Source organism: Hakea prostrata, chromosome 4 (genome assembly GCF_041222555.1).
Source record: "Hakea prostrata isolate BN-2017 chromosome 4, UWA_Hpros_2, whole genome shotgun sequence".
NCBI classification, from domain to species: domain Eukaryota; kingdom Viridiplantae; phylum Streptophyta; class Magnoliopsida; order Proteales; family Proteaceae; genus Hakea; species Hakea prostrata.
The window spans coordinates 55,014,497-55,031,263 of record NC_142603.1 but is presented as its reverse complement, the minus strand read 5'-3'; the positions used below and the strand labels follow the sequence as shown (position 1 = coordinate 55,031,263).

Below are 16,767 nucleotides of genomic sequence, written 5' to 3'. Positions count from 1 at the left end.
CACCCTGCGATAGCAAGAAACCCCTCCCCCTCCCTCCTATACCCTACGGTAACATCCCCTCCCCTTTCTTGTGGCAGACCTTCCCCTCCCCGTTTCTTTACTTTTTTTCCCCCTCTTCGCTGAGTCTTGCGGCAGATCTAAAACAGAAAAAAAAAAAAAAAGAAAAACGAAAGAAGAAGAAAATATAAAGGTGGGGAAGGGAGGAAAGAAAAGAAAATTAAAAAGAAAGAACAAAGAAGAAGAATCAAGGATTTTGAATAATTCCAAGATCCAATCAATAGCCCCTCCCCCTTTGCCTCCACAACAGCAAGCTTCCGCGCCTACTCCCCATCCCCATTCCATCTGAATTTTGATCCTTTGCTAGTTCCTCAAGTTATTCCTTCTCTTCAATTTTTGTTAAAACCCTAATATTTCACAAATCACTACCCGTATCAACCCTAGTTCATCCCATCTCACAAATCACTACCCATATCAACCCTGGTTCATCCCATAGGATCTTTTTTAAACCCTAAACACTGCCCTAAGGCCCCTAACCCCATACACAAGACATAAATCCCAAATAGATCCAACCATCCTAGGGATCCTTTTTATCCTAAAATCATCCCATTAGTGATTTGTTAAACTTTGGACATCCCAAAACCATACCCGACCCATCCCATGGATAATCCTAACCTTGTGGATAGCATATATATTTGCTGGTTCTAGTTAAAGAGGGTCCTGGAAGAATGACCCAGACCCTGAGTTACATCACAGGTCCATTAAGTGCATGCTGTATCAATCTAGTATACACTTTTATTCTGCTGGATTTTTAAAATTATTATTATATATATTTTATACAGTAATACCCATCTGGTGTTTAGGAATAATCAAATCAATAGCATCTTAGACATGCATGCAAATAAATTTGTATTTTGTATTTTCCATGTTCCATTGCCCTTGCTGTAAATATTCATTTTATCTCATGGCTCAGATATTAAGGATGATAGAGAACTCCATGTTGGATATGATTCTGTAGCCATTAGTGTTAATCTAGAAGCTGTTTTTCCAGAGGCAAATGGGTCATGGGTGTTGCCATGGGTTGTGTCTCAGGGCCAGGTACAATGCATATGCTTCGGTTTAACAGTGGTACAGGTTATCTCAATGGGGTGTAAGCCCAAGAAATCTAGTTCTTTAAGAAGCGGCACCTCAGTCTGCTAGATTCCAGGGTGTATGCATCATCGGTTGCCATCACCTTGAGCAAAAATTTGATCTTCAATGTTCTCTATAATTTAAATCTTAAGAATTTTCTTCATTATTTTTTTAAGTATTAAGAAGAATGCCGTACAACCTAAAAGAGAAACATGGATATCTCCATTTCTTTCACAAACACACATGGAGCCCTAAGGTTTATGCCTCACCTTTGTTATCAATTGAGAGCTAAAAGTCATGACTAACTTCTAAATAGATTTAATAAAGTCATTTGCAGGTTTAGAACATGGGTGTCGAGAATTACCATGTCATAGAACTGGTAGGTGAAGGTTCTTTTGGCAAAGTATACAAGGGAAGAAGGAAATACACTGGGCAGGTATTGGCTGCACTTTGACCTATCCTTATCATAGGAAAAAAATTATGTACGAAGATGATTAGATGATTTTAATGCCATCACGGTGTCTTATCTAGCAGACTGTGGCAATGAAATTCATTCTTAAGCATGGCAAAAGTGAGAAAGATATTCACAATCTAAGGCAGGAAATTGAGGTATGTTTCAAACCTCCAAACAGGTTTACATTAGTATCTAACTGATGGTTCTGCTAGAAATCTGGTCATGTTTGGATGTTCAATTTTATTGTGTTTTATACTTTATCCAATTTTGTTGGCTGATTTCTGCTCGATCAGAGAGTTGGCACTTTTTCCTTCTCTCTAATCACTGCTTCCACTAAACTTGTTGAAAGTGAGAGAGTGATAACAGCTGCCTATTGGCAATTTGAGGTAAGTCAATTGTCTAGTGGTAGTGGATTTCTGTTTTCACTTTAGTGGGTTATGCTATTATCACTGATGTGCATCACAATATGCCTAACTGCCTAAGAGGCATTAGAGATATACTTGGGAGTATTCTTCAGTTATAAAATGAAAAACCAAAGTTGATAAATTTGGATCTTTATAACTTTCTTTCTCCATGTTAGTATTTCAAATATACAAAAAGACAATGAGCATATGAAGGTCCCATACCTGACTTCTTGCCTGCCTAAGAAGCTCCCCTTTGGAGTACTTGTTTGGCCAACAAAAGAGAATCTGCTTAGCAGTTTTCAGGGCACCAGACCTGATGTTTAATGGAGTCCAACTCGTCTGTTGACTCCTTGAGAGAGGATATGTTAACAGCCTTTATGGCATTCAAAACAATTTGATATATAAAATTTAAAACAACTTTGTTCTTCCTACAAATGGGGTATATATTTAAAGGCTAAACAGACATACATAGAGTTCAAAAAGGACTACAAAACAGAAAGAAAGGGACCTGCATGGGCCTGCATAACAGCATAAGTGCATAGAGTCCCAAACAAAGTCTACCTACTCCATAACAACCTAGTAGACTTGGACATTTTAAAGGGCTTTTAAACAATTAGCTAATCGAATATTAGCTCTCTCATGTGTGGGTGCTATTCTATTGACTCAACCCTAGTTGTATACTTGTATGATCACTAGTAGGTCAAAAATAGTGCTTCGACAAGGATGGGCAGGGCTGGGTTTTCAAAACACGATCTAAGCCATGAATGCTCTTTACGGAGTCCATTTATGCCTTGACCATGACCTCGGGGTCTAAAATTCTTGTCCTTGACCCTTAATTTGAATGGACCAAGCTAATCCTAGGTTTGCGCTAATTGTCCTTGATTGGGCTGGGTTGGAATAGGTTGGCCCTGTTTATGTTCTTGTTCGTGTCCCTGAATGGCCCTATCCGCACCCATGATTTGCCTTATCCTGACCTTAGCCATGGCCCTAACAAGTCTGATATCAACTAAGTTGAAAACTAGATGCACAATCACAGAGCTTCCAAAATCCAAACTGTTATTGAATTTGATGTAAAAATCAAAGAAAAATAAAACTCTTTAAGCTTTTATTATTGTTTTTGTGTAAAATCTGATATAGTAATATCTCAACTAGATGCACAACAAAAAAATAAAAGCTCTATAATCTAACCTGTCATAAATAATTGGATATTGAAAATAAATAAATCAATATAGCTTCCAAGCTATGGTTAGTTGATTACCATCTGGGTCCTTCTTAAGTATGAGATCAATAATATCTCAACTAGATGCACAAATCTGATATAAAAAATAAGAAAAAATAGAAAAAAGAAGTGGAGTCTTTGGGTTGAAACGACTAGGGTTAAAATCAGGGCCTCGATCAAGGTTGATATAAGGGTATTAGGGTTCAATCTAGGGTTAAATTCAAGGTGGGATTAAGGCCAAAATCAAGGCCGGAATTAGGGTTAGATTCAAGGCCACAATCAGGGCAAAAAGATTAGGGACAGGTCGGGCAGGACAAACACTAACCCAGGCCCACCCTTGTCTTGATTCAGGGCCAGAGTATTTTGGCTCCCACTTGCCCTCAAGGCAAAATCTTGAGCCACTGCCCTATTCGGGTCAGGGTAGTCTGAGCCACAAGAGCGAAGCTTGCACCCTTTATATGAAATTGAGCCAACGGCTAGTCCAACCAAGTTAAAACAAAAGGCCTAAGATAACACTAAGCTGGTCCGATCAAATAAGAGTTAAGTACAGAAGATTTCCTACTGAACCCATGTATCCCTGTTTTAGGTCTAAGAAGTTGGCTGATTAGTGATTACTAGGTCACCTAGCCAACAAAGGCCAAACCGTACACCTGTCAACCATATGCTGTTTTCATAAAAAGGTCTTTGTTGGTGCCGGATCTGCATCATTAGGTTTTGTCGAGTTGATGTCAGGTAGAATATATGTTCGAAGGCACAAATAAATCAGATTGTTAAATATGGAGTTATGGAAGATTTTGTAGTAGAAATAGGACTGATTTTGGACAATGGACTAGATGAATCATATAAAATTTATATACGATCTCTTATATAGGGTTAGGGGGAAATTTGATTAAAATTTAAGTAGTTTTTGGTGGTTAGATGTGGCTGGGCAGAATTCTTGTAAAAGCACCTTGTATATGACGTCCTAGAAGTGAAGGAGAATAGTTGCACTTCTCCAGACTTTTCAAAGCAGCAACTTACTTGAATCTGAAACTGTGGGATGAATCTGGACGATTTCTAATGGTGAAATTTTAGAGGATAGGGTTTGTAGAAAAGGAGAATTGAAAATAGGGGAAGTTAGGGTCTGGGAAATAGAGGATTAGAAGAAGTATGGGACTGGGGATGTTGTTAACTTACAGTATGGGACTGGGGATGTTGTAAACTTACTGTTGTTGCAGGAAGACCTTGAAGAGGAGGTTGAATGGTGTATGATCCATGAAGTTGCAGGGAACTCCAGCATGCATGAAGAGTCTTTGATGGTGATTGTTTATAGCAGAATTGTGGAAGGTTGACAACATTATTTTTGGGGTGGGGGGGGGGGTTATTGGAAATTAGAAACGCTAATTTAGAAGCAGCAATGCTCGAAACAGAACTTCTATCAATCCAATCATGGGCTCAGCTGAGCAATCACATGTATATTTATAGCCACTGTAGCTGACATAACATTCAAACTTAAACTGGGACTTCAAATTTCAAAATAATTGTAAGACTCACAACATGACTAGGATTACCATTCAGATGAAAACTAACTTTAGAATCACTACTTCGGTTAATGACTTAATTAAAGGACTGATTGAAAAACTCAAAACACCCTAACTATGCCATGATTTTGGTGCTGGTGTAAGCAGGTCCTGTATACCTGAAGCTGTTTTTAGGCAGCTGAGCCGTGTTACCTTCCATAGATCCTCAGTCTCAATTTTTACATTTTGATTTAAGTGGTTCATTACTTGCATAGAGAGTGTCTCCTTGAAACAATTCAGTGATCAACACTTCATGGTTCAGATTTTTTGCTTTTGGAAATTGTCACATTGCAGAAGCTTCTTTACCTTTTCTTCAGCACTTCCCGATGGACCTCTTACTATCATTAGTTTCTGACACATCTCATTATGTCTGAGAGGATGTTCTACTCCCTCGACCCACCCCTCCAAATAGTTCATTAGGTGCTATGTTTCATTTGAATGTTAAAGCTGTCATACAATGACTACGTTGTCTAGTAATTTACAGCTTTTGCTTTAATTGGAACATGCAGATTCTAAGGAGGTTGAAACATGAAAATATAATTGAAATGCTTGACTCCTTTGAAAGCCCACAAGAATTTTGTGTCGTCACGGAGTTTGCACAAGTAAGAAACCTATTCTTCTTTGAACCTTATGAATATTTAACTGTTTTAGATGCACTGTATGCTATTAGTAGTAATGGCCGTTTGTGATGCGTAGGGTGAACTCTTTGAGATTCTGGAGGATGACAAGTGCTTACCAGAAGAGCAAGTTCAAGCAATTGCTAAGCAGTTGGTATATTTTTTTGTGGAACTCTTCTCTATCTGAAATGCATATGTGATACTCAAGGTCTTATGATTATCCATTACTGATCTTTATCTTCTCTGTGAAATTCTTTCATTGGAAAAATCAGGTAAGGGCATTGCATTACTTACACTCCAATCGCATTATACATCGGGATATGAAGCCACAGAACATACTCATTGGTGCTGGATGTGTTGTTAAGGTTGGTTATTTTGAAGAACAATGTGTTCTATTATTTCCTATTTTACTTGGACACTTAACATAGTGGACACCTGTTTCTGACATTTTTGACTGACAGATATTTAAACTGATATGGCAACTAGTGTGGGCCATTGGATACGCCTACTACTGTTAAAGTACTTTACCACTACTGATCATACTGCCAGTCTACTACTGCTATGACACAAACCTCTCTGTGTGTGTGTGTGTATTTATATATTTATGTATTTGCAAGTGTATAAAATAATTCCTACTCACCCAGTCACCCAAGCTCACATATTTAAATAATTGGGAAAATTTTAGGGACACCCCAAGATAATTGACAAAAAGCATACACAACCCAAAAACTATGCGAAATTAGCAGTCGCCCCTTCTTTGTTAGAACCATTAATTAGTGAGGGAAAATGTCGAATATACCCTTAGTTGTATTATTGTATATATAAAATGATGGATGGAGGAAGAAGAAGGAATCATGAAGAAAGGTGGAAGAAGAAATTTAGGTTCTATTTTACTAGGGATAACACTGTAAAGTCACAAGAGCTTAAGGTCAATATAAGAATTATGAAATTATTTAACCATAACTTCACAGAATTTGCTAATGGAGTGTACTATTGTGCAAGTTTAAGAGACATTTTGGGGTTCATTACCAATTTGGCATAGTTTTGAGGTGTCCTTGCTTTTTGCCAACTATCTTATGCTGTCCCTTGAATTTTTCCTAAATAATTTGATCTCTGATTATACTACAAAATAATTTTAGACCATGCTAAATTGGACATGATATGAGAGGCAATACAGAAAAGTTGGTTACCAACTACTGACTTAAATGTATATAAAAAATGGTATCTTTGTATAAAACTAGTAACCTATTTTATTGATATAATATATAATGAAATCCAAATCTGCAACTATCTTCTTCTTCTCTTCTTCTTTTCATTTTTTTTTTACTTTTAATAACCAACTCCCTGAATCTTATTTTTGGAGTTCAGCCGATTTGGACACTTGTCATACCCCACCCAAATTGTTTGGTTTATGGCATGATTGGTATGTACAGCGGCACAAATGCCCAATTGAAGACCACATAGTTGAAGGGCTAAATCTGACATCCACACTATTGGATCTCAATACCAATGGCATAAAGAGATATCAATAACTAGGGCAGCAGAAATAAAGATAATAAGTAATATTTGATATAAATGATTGAAGGATTCTCGAGCAAAGTAAACAACCATCAGGGTAGACTCAAATTGACCTATATCTATTTTACTGTTACATCCTCGCTTATTACATGGTGTCAAACTAGTAACTACTTCAAAATATGGGTAATTTAAGTTGAGTACAAAAGTTCTTATTTAATTAGTTTATCTTAAGTTGTTTTGTTTTACATTAATTGAACTGGTTCCATGTTGTTCAACTTAAGCTTGCATGACTGGCATATTACCGATTAGTAGAATTTAATGTTGACTTTATGATGTAGTTGAGGGCTAATTACAGGATCAATTAATTGAATAAACAGGACAAATTAGGGTTTCTAAAACTCTGTGATTGTGGGTTCAGGGGCTGTTTAGGTGTCAAGGGTTTGTTCGGGAGGTTAGGATAGGTGCGGCTAAGGTTTTCAGTTCTAGGGTCTAAGGAATATAAATCTGAACCTAGTTATTTTCAGATTCAAATTTAACTCCTAGGGTTTACAATTGTGGGACTCAGAGTTTCCAAATTTACGGTTTTAGAGGTTGGTTTGGGTGGTAATTTTGGTATCAAAGGCTAGGTTGAGTGAGGGGAGGTTGATTCAAGAGGGGAGGGGATTCTGTGGTGGGAGTTGGAAGTTATGGGATTTAGGGCTTTGGATGTAAGAAGATGAATTTCAGGTTTCTAAAGGGTAGTGGAGGCTTAGGGTGGGGATTGAATGCTAAGTGGAGGGGATGGGATTCTATGGTGGGAATTGGAAGTTATGGGATTTAGCGCTTTAGCTGTACGAAGATGAAAATCAGATTCCTAGGGTTTCTAAAGGGTAGTGGAGTGTTAGGGTAGGGATCGAATGCTAAGTGGAGGGGATGGGTGATGATCCTAGGAGAAGGGGATTCGTGGAGGGGATTAAGAAATATCAGTTTTAGGGAAGGAGATAAAATGCTGCAGGGGTAGGGGGAATGATTTGGGTCAGGTCAATGGGGGAAAGAGAGGAAGGTTAGGGAATGGTTGCTTACCAGTTTGAGAGATTGGGGAAGAAGAATTGCATGAATGAGGGCCACAACCAGACTGCATCAGGGTTTCCTGCACTTGGAAACCCCTAGCTCCACTCGATTCCTCCTTCAATCAGTTTTATTCAACATAAACTGTCTTTGTTACATGTATTAGGCTGTATTTTTAGCCTACTCTGAAGGACTCATACTTGGACTTAACCTTGAAATCCAAACAACAAGGAATTCTGTTTTAAAGAGAACTCCTTAACTAGAGAAGACTGCAAAACAAAAGGACTCTTATCTTAAGAAGGAATCCTATTTTAGATAGGATTCCATCTTAACTACTCCGAGATTGAGCAAAACAAAAGTAGGATTAGGTTCATACTAAAATTCTGATTCTAACTAGACCAAACTGGGACTGGACTATAGCTGTCAGAAATGATCAAAATGCCCTTGTTGATAAAAAACACTCCAGGCTGCTGGCAGCAACCCTAGGTCCTATTTCAGTCCTTGAGGCCCTCTTGGGGTGGTCATGGAATTTGATGTCACTTTGTTTTGAATCAATTTTAGTTTCCTTGTTCACTTAAATTACCTAGTAGTTTAAGTTTTTTTTGAAGCCTTTTCCTTTTTAGAGGAGTCTATTTCAAAGTCTTTTATATAAGAATTTTACAGGTCCTATTAAGAACGCAAATTTGACTATAGGAATTGCTGATTGCAAGCTTGGGTGCTAACATCCTTTTTTGTGAGAGAGTGTATTTACGTGTTAAAGTCCAGAGTACTAGTTATTGGTTCTAAAGTCCAGGTAGCTGATTGTGCTTGGTCTTTAAAGTTCATTCTATAAGCGAAGCAACTTGTTGAGTCCCATTCAAGCTAGTTCAGTCCCCATGAACCGCTTTCTAGTATCCGTGTTTGCCTTCTTTCTTCCTTACCTTCCACAGGGAAGGATCATGGGGTTCTCCTTAATGTCCAAGTATTAGTTTTTGATGTTTCAAGTCCAAGTTGCTACTGGTTCCTTGGTGTTTGAAGTCTGAGAGAACCATTGGTGTTTGTGTGTTTCAAATAACAAGCTCCTGTTTTGGTTGTATAATCAGCCTGTGTTTGAAGTTATTGCTAATCTGAACCCACTTCCATAAAAGCACTGCTACTACAGTGAGTTAAATTTGAATTTTGGTACTTACTCTCTCTTAATCTTCTAGAAGAACATACATAAGGTGTTTTTTTTGCAGATTTCATCTAGCCCAATCCATCTATTGGATCTTCATATCCTTTGGACCATATCATCCTTGTACACTCCTAACAAAACATTTGAATCTGGTTGTGATCTGACTAGCTGATTTCTAAAATTACCTTCGACAACTTCAGATTTAATCACATGATTTAGTTGTAACTTTCAGCACATATTGTCCTTACAAATTAACTTTAAATAACCCTGCCACTCTAAACTTCAAGGAGCCCCACATTCAGTTTTGGCCTACTTGAATTGGCTGGCTCTTGAAGGACCTTGGTTAGTGGGCTGCTAATTGTTTGTTTTCAATACAGACCTATGTCATACCAACACAGGTCAGAAGTCAACTCCTATTTTGACTTTCATATTGTAAAATCTGAAAGTGACATTGTGTTTTATTGGCCCACAATAGTCTATGCTTAGGTTTCATTGATGAAACAAGTTAAAATCCCATGGAGACCCTCAAACGATTTCAACAAAAAAAATCCCCAACATGGCAAGTTCTGGGTTCCAACTCAATTTTTTGGCTGACGGAGTTGGGGTGCAAAACTGAATGATGGAACCTTGATCATAATGGATTAAAAGAGTAACAAAGGTGGAATAAGTTATCAGGGTATAGAATACATTAATACAAAGGAATCTATATGTTGAGATGGAAATATTGAACCATGGTGGATTAGAAAGAATATACTTCAAACAAATGGATGTCTGAAAAATGTGGCAAAATGTAAATAGTTAATGTTGAATAGCGCACTACTGGGAAGTTCTTTGTCATAAAGTAATCCCATGGTTAAAACTGGTTAAAATTTGAAGTTTTGATGGATCAAGGATTTTGGAAGTTGATGGAGATGGTCCTGCTTCAGCTTGTCCTCTACGAGAAATGCAAGTTCACTGTTGATAACCTGGGAATAAGTAAAGTCACATGTGCAATTGCATGTGCTTTTATCTCTAGATTACATTTTTTTTTAATTAAAGTTTGATTCAACTATTAAAAAAAGTAAGGTGCTCCTATTTTCAGGGCTTTAGAAAGGGGATTCCATTAAATTAATAATTAATTTATAGATTGGTAGTTCTTGAAAAGACTGATAGTTCGATTTTTTTCCGAGTGTAGAAAATGATATTTCTTGATTCCAAAAGATAGAACGATAGGAGAGGAAGAGAATGTTATAAATTAATTAGTTTCACTTTGAAATAATATAAATGGGATAAAATTAAATTAGCGTTTATCCAAAATGAGATTCTATCAAATAATAAATATTATAAATGTATTGAAGAACAATAAAAAATTTGATGCATTTAATATTCGTTAATATTATAAGCATAGAATGTGTGATATATATATATATATATAAATTAGTTTTGTCTTTCAATTAATGAGTTGGGGAAATGAGGTATTTCAAGGTTTTCAACTCTATATTATATGCATGTAATGCATAATACGATGATTATATATTTTTTATATTAATTAATTTGATTTTGAATTAATGAATTAGGGAAATAAGATTTGAAGTTTTCAACTGCCTTTTAGAATTAAAAAAAATAAAGTTGTCATAAATCTAAGCCTAAAATCAAGGGAGAGGGTTAGGATATGTTAGAATTTTATTTTTTGTGTGTAAAAAGTTATATTAGGATTTGAAAAGAAAATTTTAGGGAACGAGATTTTTTTTGGGTTGAAAGGGACTTATATTTTAAGGTTTTTTAACATGTATTGAAAATTGAACCTAAAAGTAAGATGAAAGATTGAAATCTGAAATTAAGATGAGATTTATGTTCTTTCAATAACCTTAAAGTATGAGATTGTTAGTCATAGAATCTAAATCCTAAAATCAAGGGATAGGATTAAATAGATTAGAATTTGAAACTAAAATTTTTGGAGATGTGATCTTGATGTGAACCACCAGGGCACCCCCAATGGAGGCCACAAAGAAGACCTTGGGCAGCAGCCCTTCTTCCCACAACCCACTAAGGAGCTGCACCAGCAAGGGCATTTTGGTCATTTTCCAGGTGCCCTACTCCATCTCATGGTGCAGCAGTTCGGCGAAATTGGTCATAATTTCGGCGAATTTCGGCGAATTTCGGCCATCTCGGTGGTGGGCGAACCAAAATCCACACCGAAACTGAATTTACAATATATTGCCGGCATTGATTTTCCGGCGATTTAGCAAAATACTGGCGAATATCGCCGGTTCTCCATTAAAAAGCAGGCTTGTGTTTGACTTCTGTGGTTACTTATCTTTGTGTTTGAACTTATGACCGTGCAGAGCTTGAGCCCACTTGTATTATGCCGCAGCCTATGTGGAGGTAGACGATGGTTGTGGTGCACCACACCGGAAAATGATGAATTGCAGCGGCGATCTGTTCCTACTGACCCTGTCAGACTCCTACAAGGTCTGATCAATCGATTACGAGAAGCATACAATGGTGATATACGATGCTTTAGTCCCTCCATGATTTTGTAATGTCGGAGATCCAATCGGTTGTGATGCCAACGATGACCAAAGTCATCGAACTTTCCCGTGGAGAAGATGAAGTGATGAAGATGAAATTTTAAGTTTTTTGACATTTTAGGTTGTGCATTTGAGCCACACACGTGGTTCATGGAGAACCATGGAATTATAAAAAAAAAGTGAAAAATATTAAACGTGAGCATGAGTACTGACTGAGTGACCTTTTGCAGAATTGCAAGGATATTTTGCTTTACTTATTAATTTTTTAAACTTTACTTTGCAGGTATGTGACGTTATGTGAGTATTGTTGTAATGTGAGGAATTGCTCCTCTAAAAATATATTATTCACAAGACCCCAATAGGGTATTTATAGTTACAATCTAGTTAAGCCCTATACTAAGTAGGAAAGGAAATATAAAACAAATAGAAGTAAAACTCTGGACTTATTAGGAAACATTCATCCTATTCTAATTAGGAAATCTCAGTCCATGTTTTCAACAAGTATGTTCGTATGTTTAGCCCAGGTATATGTTGGCGAAATCTCGCCGAGATTTCGTCTGTTCGCTTGGTTCGCCAGGTAGCAAACCGGCGAACTCGGGCAAGATTTCGTACCGTGCTCCATCTAGCTTAGTCCTAAAAGAATCTGAATCTTACCAGGACTGGAGATCTACTCTTACCTTGTTGATTGAATCACTCTTTGAAGAGATGATAGAGTCCTAGTCCATGTAAGAGTCTTTGTTTGAAAAGGACTATTGCAGTAGTAGTTAGCAATATTTTATCTCTCATTTTGTTTATTTGATTTCAGTTGTGGTAAGTAGTTGATAAGTCTTTTTTGAGTTGGAGTCCCATTCGAGGTGGCACGGTCACGTTCAATGGAGGCCTGTAAATATCCCCATATTGCGAAGCAATTTAGTCCGGATTGAAGGGATTAGAAGAACTAGGGGTAGATCTAATTCAACCTTAATAGAAGTGGTTGGAAAGGCAAGAATCCATGTAGCTGACCCCATTTAGTTGGGACGAGGCTTGTTGTTGTTCCTACTTAAAGTAGAGATCTTTTAAATTGTAGGTTTATTTCAAATAGGACTCCCTAGTTATCGAGTTCTATTAGGGGTTCTCTTTTTTTTTTTTGGCTATAAATTCAAGGCCAGTGAATGTACTCAATTCAGATTTGATTATTGAATAAAAAATGCAGAGAATTCATGGCCAAGGAGGATTCGAATGGGCTGAGTAGGCTTTCCGAGAGGAGAAAACCCTGCGGCACCCATAGAGTGACTTTTATATTGCATAATTTGAAGGATTCCAGCAGCAGCAGCACTTGATCTTCATTCATTGCATAAGCTACAGCAAGTAATACCAATCCCCACCCCAATTCAGAACCCTTTGGCCTCCCCCAGCCCTCCCCATCTTTTCTCTTTCCTGTGGGATTCTTCTAGAAGTGAAAACCTTAAACCCCTTTAACCCCTCTCCCAAACCTTTAATTGCTTATACAAGTGGCTTCAACCCTAGCCCAGCAACCTTCGACCATAGCAGCAGCCTAGATCCATCCCTCCTAAATCCTAGAAAAGTCTTCTCTTGTTTATACAAATTCCCAAACCCTAGGTTCTAAAACCGAATCTGCAGAAAACTAAAATTCGACCTAATTAGTAAACCCTAGACCCACTGAACCATACTTGCCAAACTTAAACGTCATTCCCCTTCTCCCTAGTTGACTCTATACCCTTGAAACCCCAGCCATAAGGTATAAACCCGAGGTCCCTCCAGCTCCAGGCACTAAAACCCTAATTGGGTTTTCTATTAATCAATAACCCCTGTAACAGTAGCGTCTCCCACCTTGGTTCACATTAGATCTTGTGGTTTCAATGCCTTATAATTTAAAGCTTAAATTAAGTGGAAATTTACTTGTAAAATTACAAATTATAGTCTTGGGCATCCTTATTTAATGACTTAAGGGTCTAAGAGTTTGAATGAGCAATACTTTTTTAGGTAAGCAAAATGTAGCCATGTTTTTAGACTTCATGCTTTTATAATAGTAGAGTATGATTTGTCTTGAAAACAATTTCTTTAACTGTGATTGATATGTTGCACATTTCATGAATTCTGATCTACGTTGAAAGTCATTCTAAGTTCTGAATGTTAAGGGGTTTGTGACTTGTTTTCGCTTTCTTTTCCTTTAAGTTGTAGACGGGCCTTGGTGCAATGGTAAGATTGCTCCATTGTGACCAAGTGTTCTAGGGTTCAAATCTGGAAATGGCCTCTCTGCAAAAACAGTGTTAAGGCTTCATTCTCTATGACTCCCCCATACCCCACAGTTGTGGGAGTCTCATGCACTGGGTATATCTTGTGTTGGTGGTTCATATCCGATAAACTCTTGGGAGAGTTTAGACTAAAGATCTGAAAACCATGTGTTTGATCCACGATCATGACGCAGTTACCATACCAATGTGTCTTTTCCTTACGGGTTTTTGTTGTCCCCCGGGGTGAAAAAATATCCCCTTAAAAAAAAAAAAAAAAAAAAAAAAAAAAAAAAAAAAAAAAAAAAAAATATAAATATAAATATATAAAAATATATATTATTTTATATTCTTTTTATTTTTTATTTATTTTTATCTCCCCCTTTTTTATGTTTTTTTTGTAAAAAGTTCTTTTTGTTTTTATGTGTTTGGGGTTCCTTGGTTCTCTTTTTTTTTCCCTTTTCTTCTTTTTCCTTTTTTCTTTTCTTCTTTCCCCCCTCCCCCCCCTTTTCTTTTATTAAAGTTCTTTTTGTTTGTGTTCTTTTTTCTTTTTTTTTTTTTTTTTTTCTTTTTTTTCCTCCTTTTCCTTCCCGTTAGAAAACAATTTTTAAACAATCAAAATAGCAGTTGAACTTGAACAAAGAAAAGAGAGAAGAAGAAGAGAAGAGAGATGAAGAACTAGTAGAAAAGACATGTGATTCTTAGCTAAAGAGTCTAGAATCACATAGCCCTTTTATTTATAGCTTCTAATGAATCTAATACAACTTGAGAGACAAGTAATTGTCCTCTAGAAGAAGGAAACAAAATATTACAGCTTTAGTAACTTCCTAACTCCTAAAATAGAAAGTTCTGAAAATAGAAACTACCACCAAAATAGAAACTATGCTTTCTAAAAACTCCCAAAACTTATGTAGCAAGATTCCCACATTAGAAATAGAAAATATAATCAAAACAACAACAAAATACTGTTCACGAATAGAACGGAAAAAGCTGTTGTCTTACTGTTCACGTGAACGTAAAAGAACCTCCAAATTTACGTATACTTTAACACTCCCCCTCAGCTGGAGCATACAAATCTCCCATGCCCAGGCTGCAAATGGATAGACCGAAAACTTGGTCTGAACAGAGCTTTGGTGAACAAATCAGCTAGTTGGTCAGTAGAGCTCACAAAAGGAGTTGCTATAAGCTTCTTCTTCACTGCATCACGCACAAAATGACAATCTACCTCTATATGCTTCGTTCTCTCATGGAACACTGGATTACTAGCAATGTAAGTGGCTGCCTGATTATCACAAAACATTTTCATAGGGGCAGAAACTGGAAATCCTATTTCCTCTAACAATGAACGAAGCCACATCAATTCAGCAGGTGTGGGCCATAGCCCTATACTCAGCCAGCACTAGATCGAGCAATGGTGGACTGCTTACTCTTCCAAGTCCCAAGATTTCCACCAAGAAAAGTACAATAACCGTGGTTGACCGCGATCAATGACGGATCCAGCCCAATCGCATCAGAAAAGGCAACCAAGTCCATACTCCGATTTGGTCGATAGATGAGCCCTTTTCCGGGCGCACTCTGAGGTACCGAAGCACTCTCATCGCTGATCCAATGAGCCTTCCTAGGAGACCGCATAAATTGACTCAACACACCAACAGAATAAGAAATATCAGGACGAGTAACAGTAAGATAAATAAGTTTCCCAATAAGACTCCTGTAACGATGGACATCATCTAACAAGTCACCATCATCACGTCCTAACTTCAACCGAGGATCCATGGGAATGTCACTAGGTTTAGAAGCAAGCATGCCAGCCTCAATCAAAAGATCTAACACATACTTTCTTTGTGACAAACTTACTCCTTTTTATGCGGATCACTTCAATCCCCAAGAAATATTGTAGATCACCTAAATCTTTGGTTTGGAAAGATTTTGTAAGTGTGCCTTAACCGTATGGATTGCATCAACATCACTGCCCGAAAGGACAATATCATCAACATAAACTGCCATAATGACAACACAATCACCCCGCCGTCTAACAAACATAGAGGATAGAATAACACCGCACAAAACCAAAAGACTCCACAGCCTTGCTAAATTTCTCAAACCAAGCCCGTGGAGACTGTTTGAGTCCATAAATCGCTATGAAGCCCGCAAACACGAACACCGCCTCCCCCACAACAACGAGGGCCAGAAACTCTCAGAAGATCACCAATAAGAATGCATTTTTATGTCAAGCTGAAAAAGAGCCAATCGTAATTCACAACCAAAGATATCAAGACACGGACAGAATTAAGTCTTGCCACACAGAGAAAAAGTCCAAAATAATCTACACCATATGTTTGTGTATAGCCCTTAGCCACCAAGCGGGCCTTAAGCCTTTCAACCGTACCATCGAATGGTACTTAACGTATACACCCACCGACAAGCGGACCACATCTTTCCCAGGAGGTAAGTCGACTAAAGACCATGTATGACGAGAATGTAAAGCATCCATTTCCACATCCATAGCGGCTTTCCACCAGGAATTTTAAGAGCCGGTATGATGGGTTGGAATATGAACGGCAGACATAGACAAAGCAAGGCAACGAAAGCTAGGAGGGAGATGAGAGGTAGAAACAAAATTGGAAATAGGATAAACAATGTTAGAGTGTAAAGTGCAAGTACGAGTACCTTCCTTAAAGCAATTGGTAGGTCATCGAAGGGAGTGGGATCTCACTAGAAGAATCCGCCGGTGGAGAGGATGAAGAAGGAACATCCGTAGGGCCAGCTTTAGGCTCCACTAAAGGAGAGCCGCTAATATTGTTAGGAGGAACTCTACTATCCACAATAAGTTCAGCAACTTATGTCTCCCTGATAAACCGTAGAGGAACATTGCTAGTGGAAGGAACTAAAGAGGGAATAGGAGGAGTATCATCCAAAACATTTTC

The 16,767-nt window shown here is 37.6% G+C and overlaps 1 protein-coding gene across 14 annotated transcripts in view; it reads left to right on the top strand.

Moving 5' to 3' along the window:
- Window positions 1–16,767, top strand: part of LOC149019721 (serine/threonine-protein kinase TIO-like) — a 66,635-nt gene that overhangs the window by 4,609 nt on the left and 45,259 nt on the right. For 9 of the 14 annotated variants that reach the window (XM_089153698.1, XM_089153696.1, XM_089153701.1 and 6 more), the window contains 5 exons: window positions 1,466–1,564; window positions 1,663–1,737; window positions 5,274–5,366; window positions 5,461–5,535; window positions 5,654–5,746. In XM_089153698.1, coding sequence (XP_089009824.1) covers window positions 1,475–1,564; window positions 1,663–1,737; window positions 5,274–5,366; window positions 5,461–5,535; window positions 5,654–5,746 — 426 coding nt within the window. In that variant the 5' untranslated portion in view covers window positions 1,466–1,474. Of the gene's footprint in view, window positions 1–84; window positions 754–1,444; window positions 1,565–1,662; window positions 1,738–5,273; window positions 5,367–5,460; window positions 5,536–5,653; window positions 5,747–16,767 lie in introns of those variants that run through there. The other 5 variants (XM_089153695.1, XM_089153691.1, XM_089153700.1 and 2 more) reach the window with 4 other exon arrangements.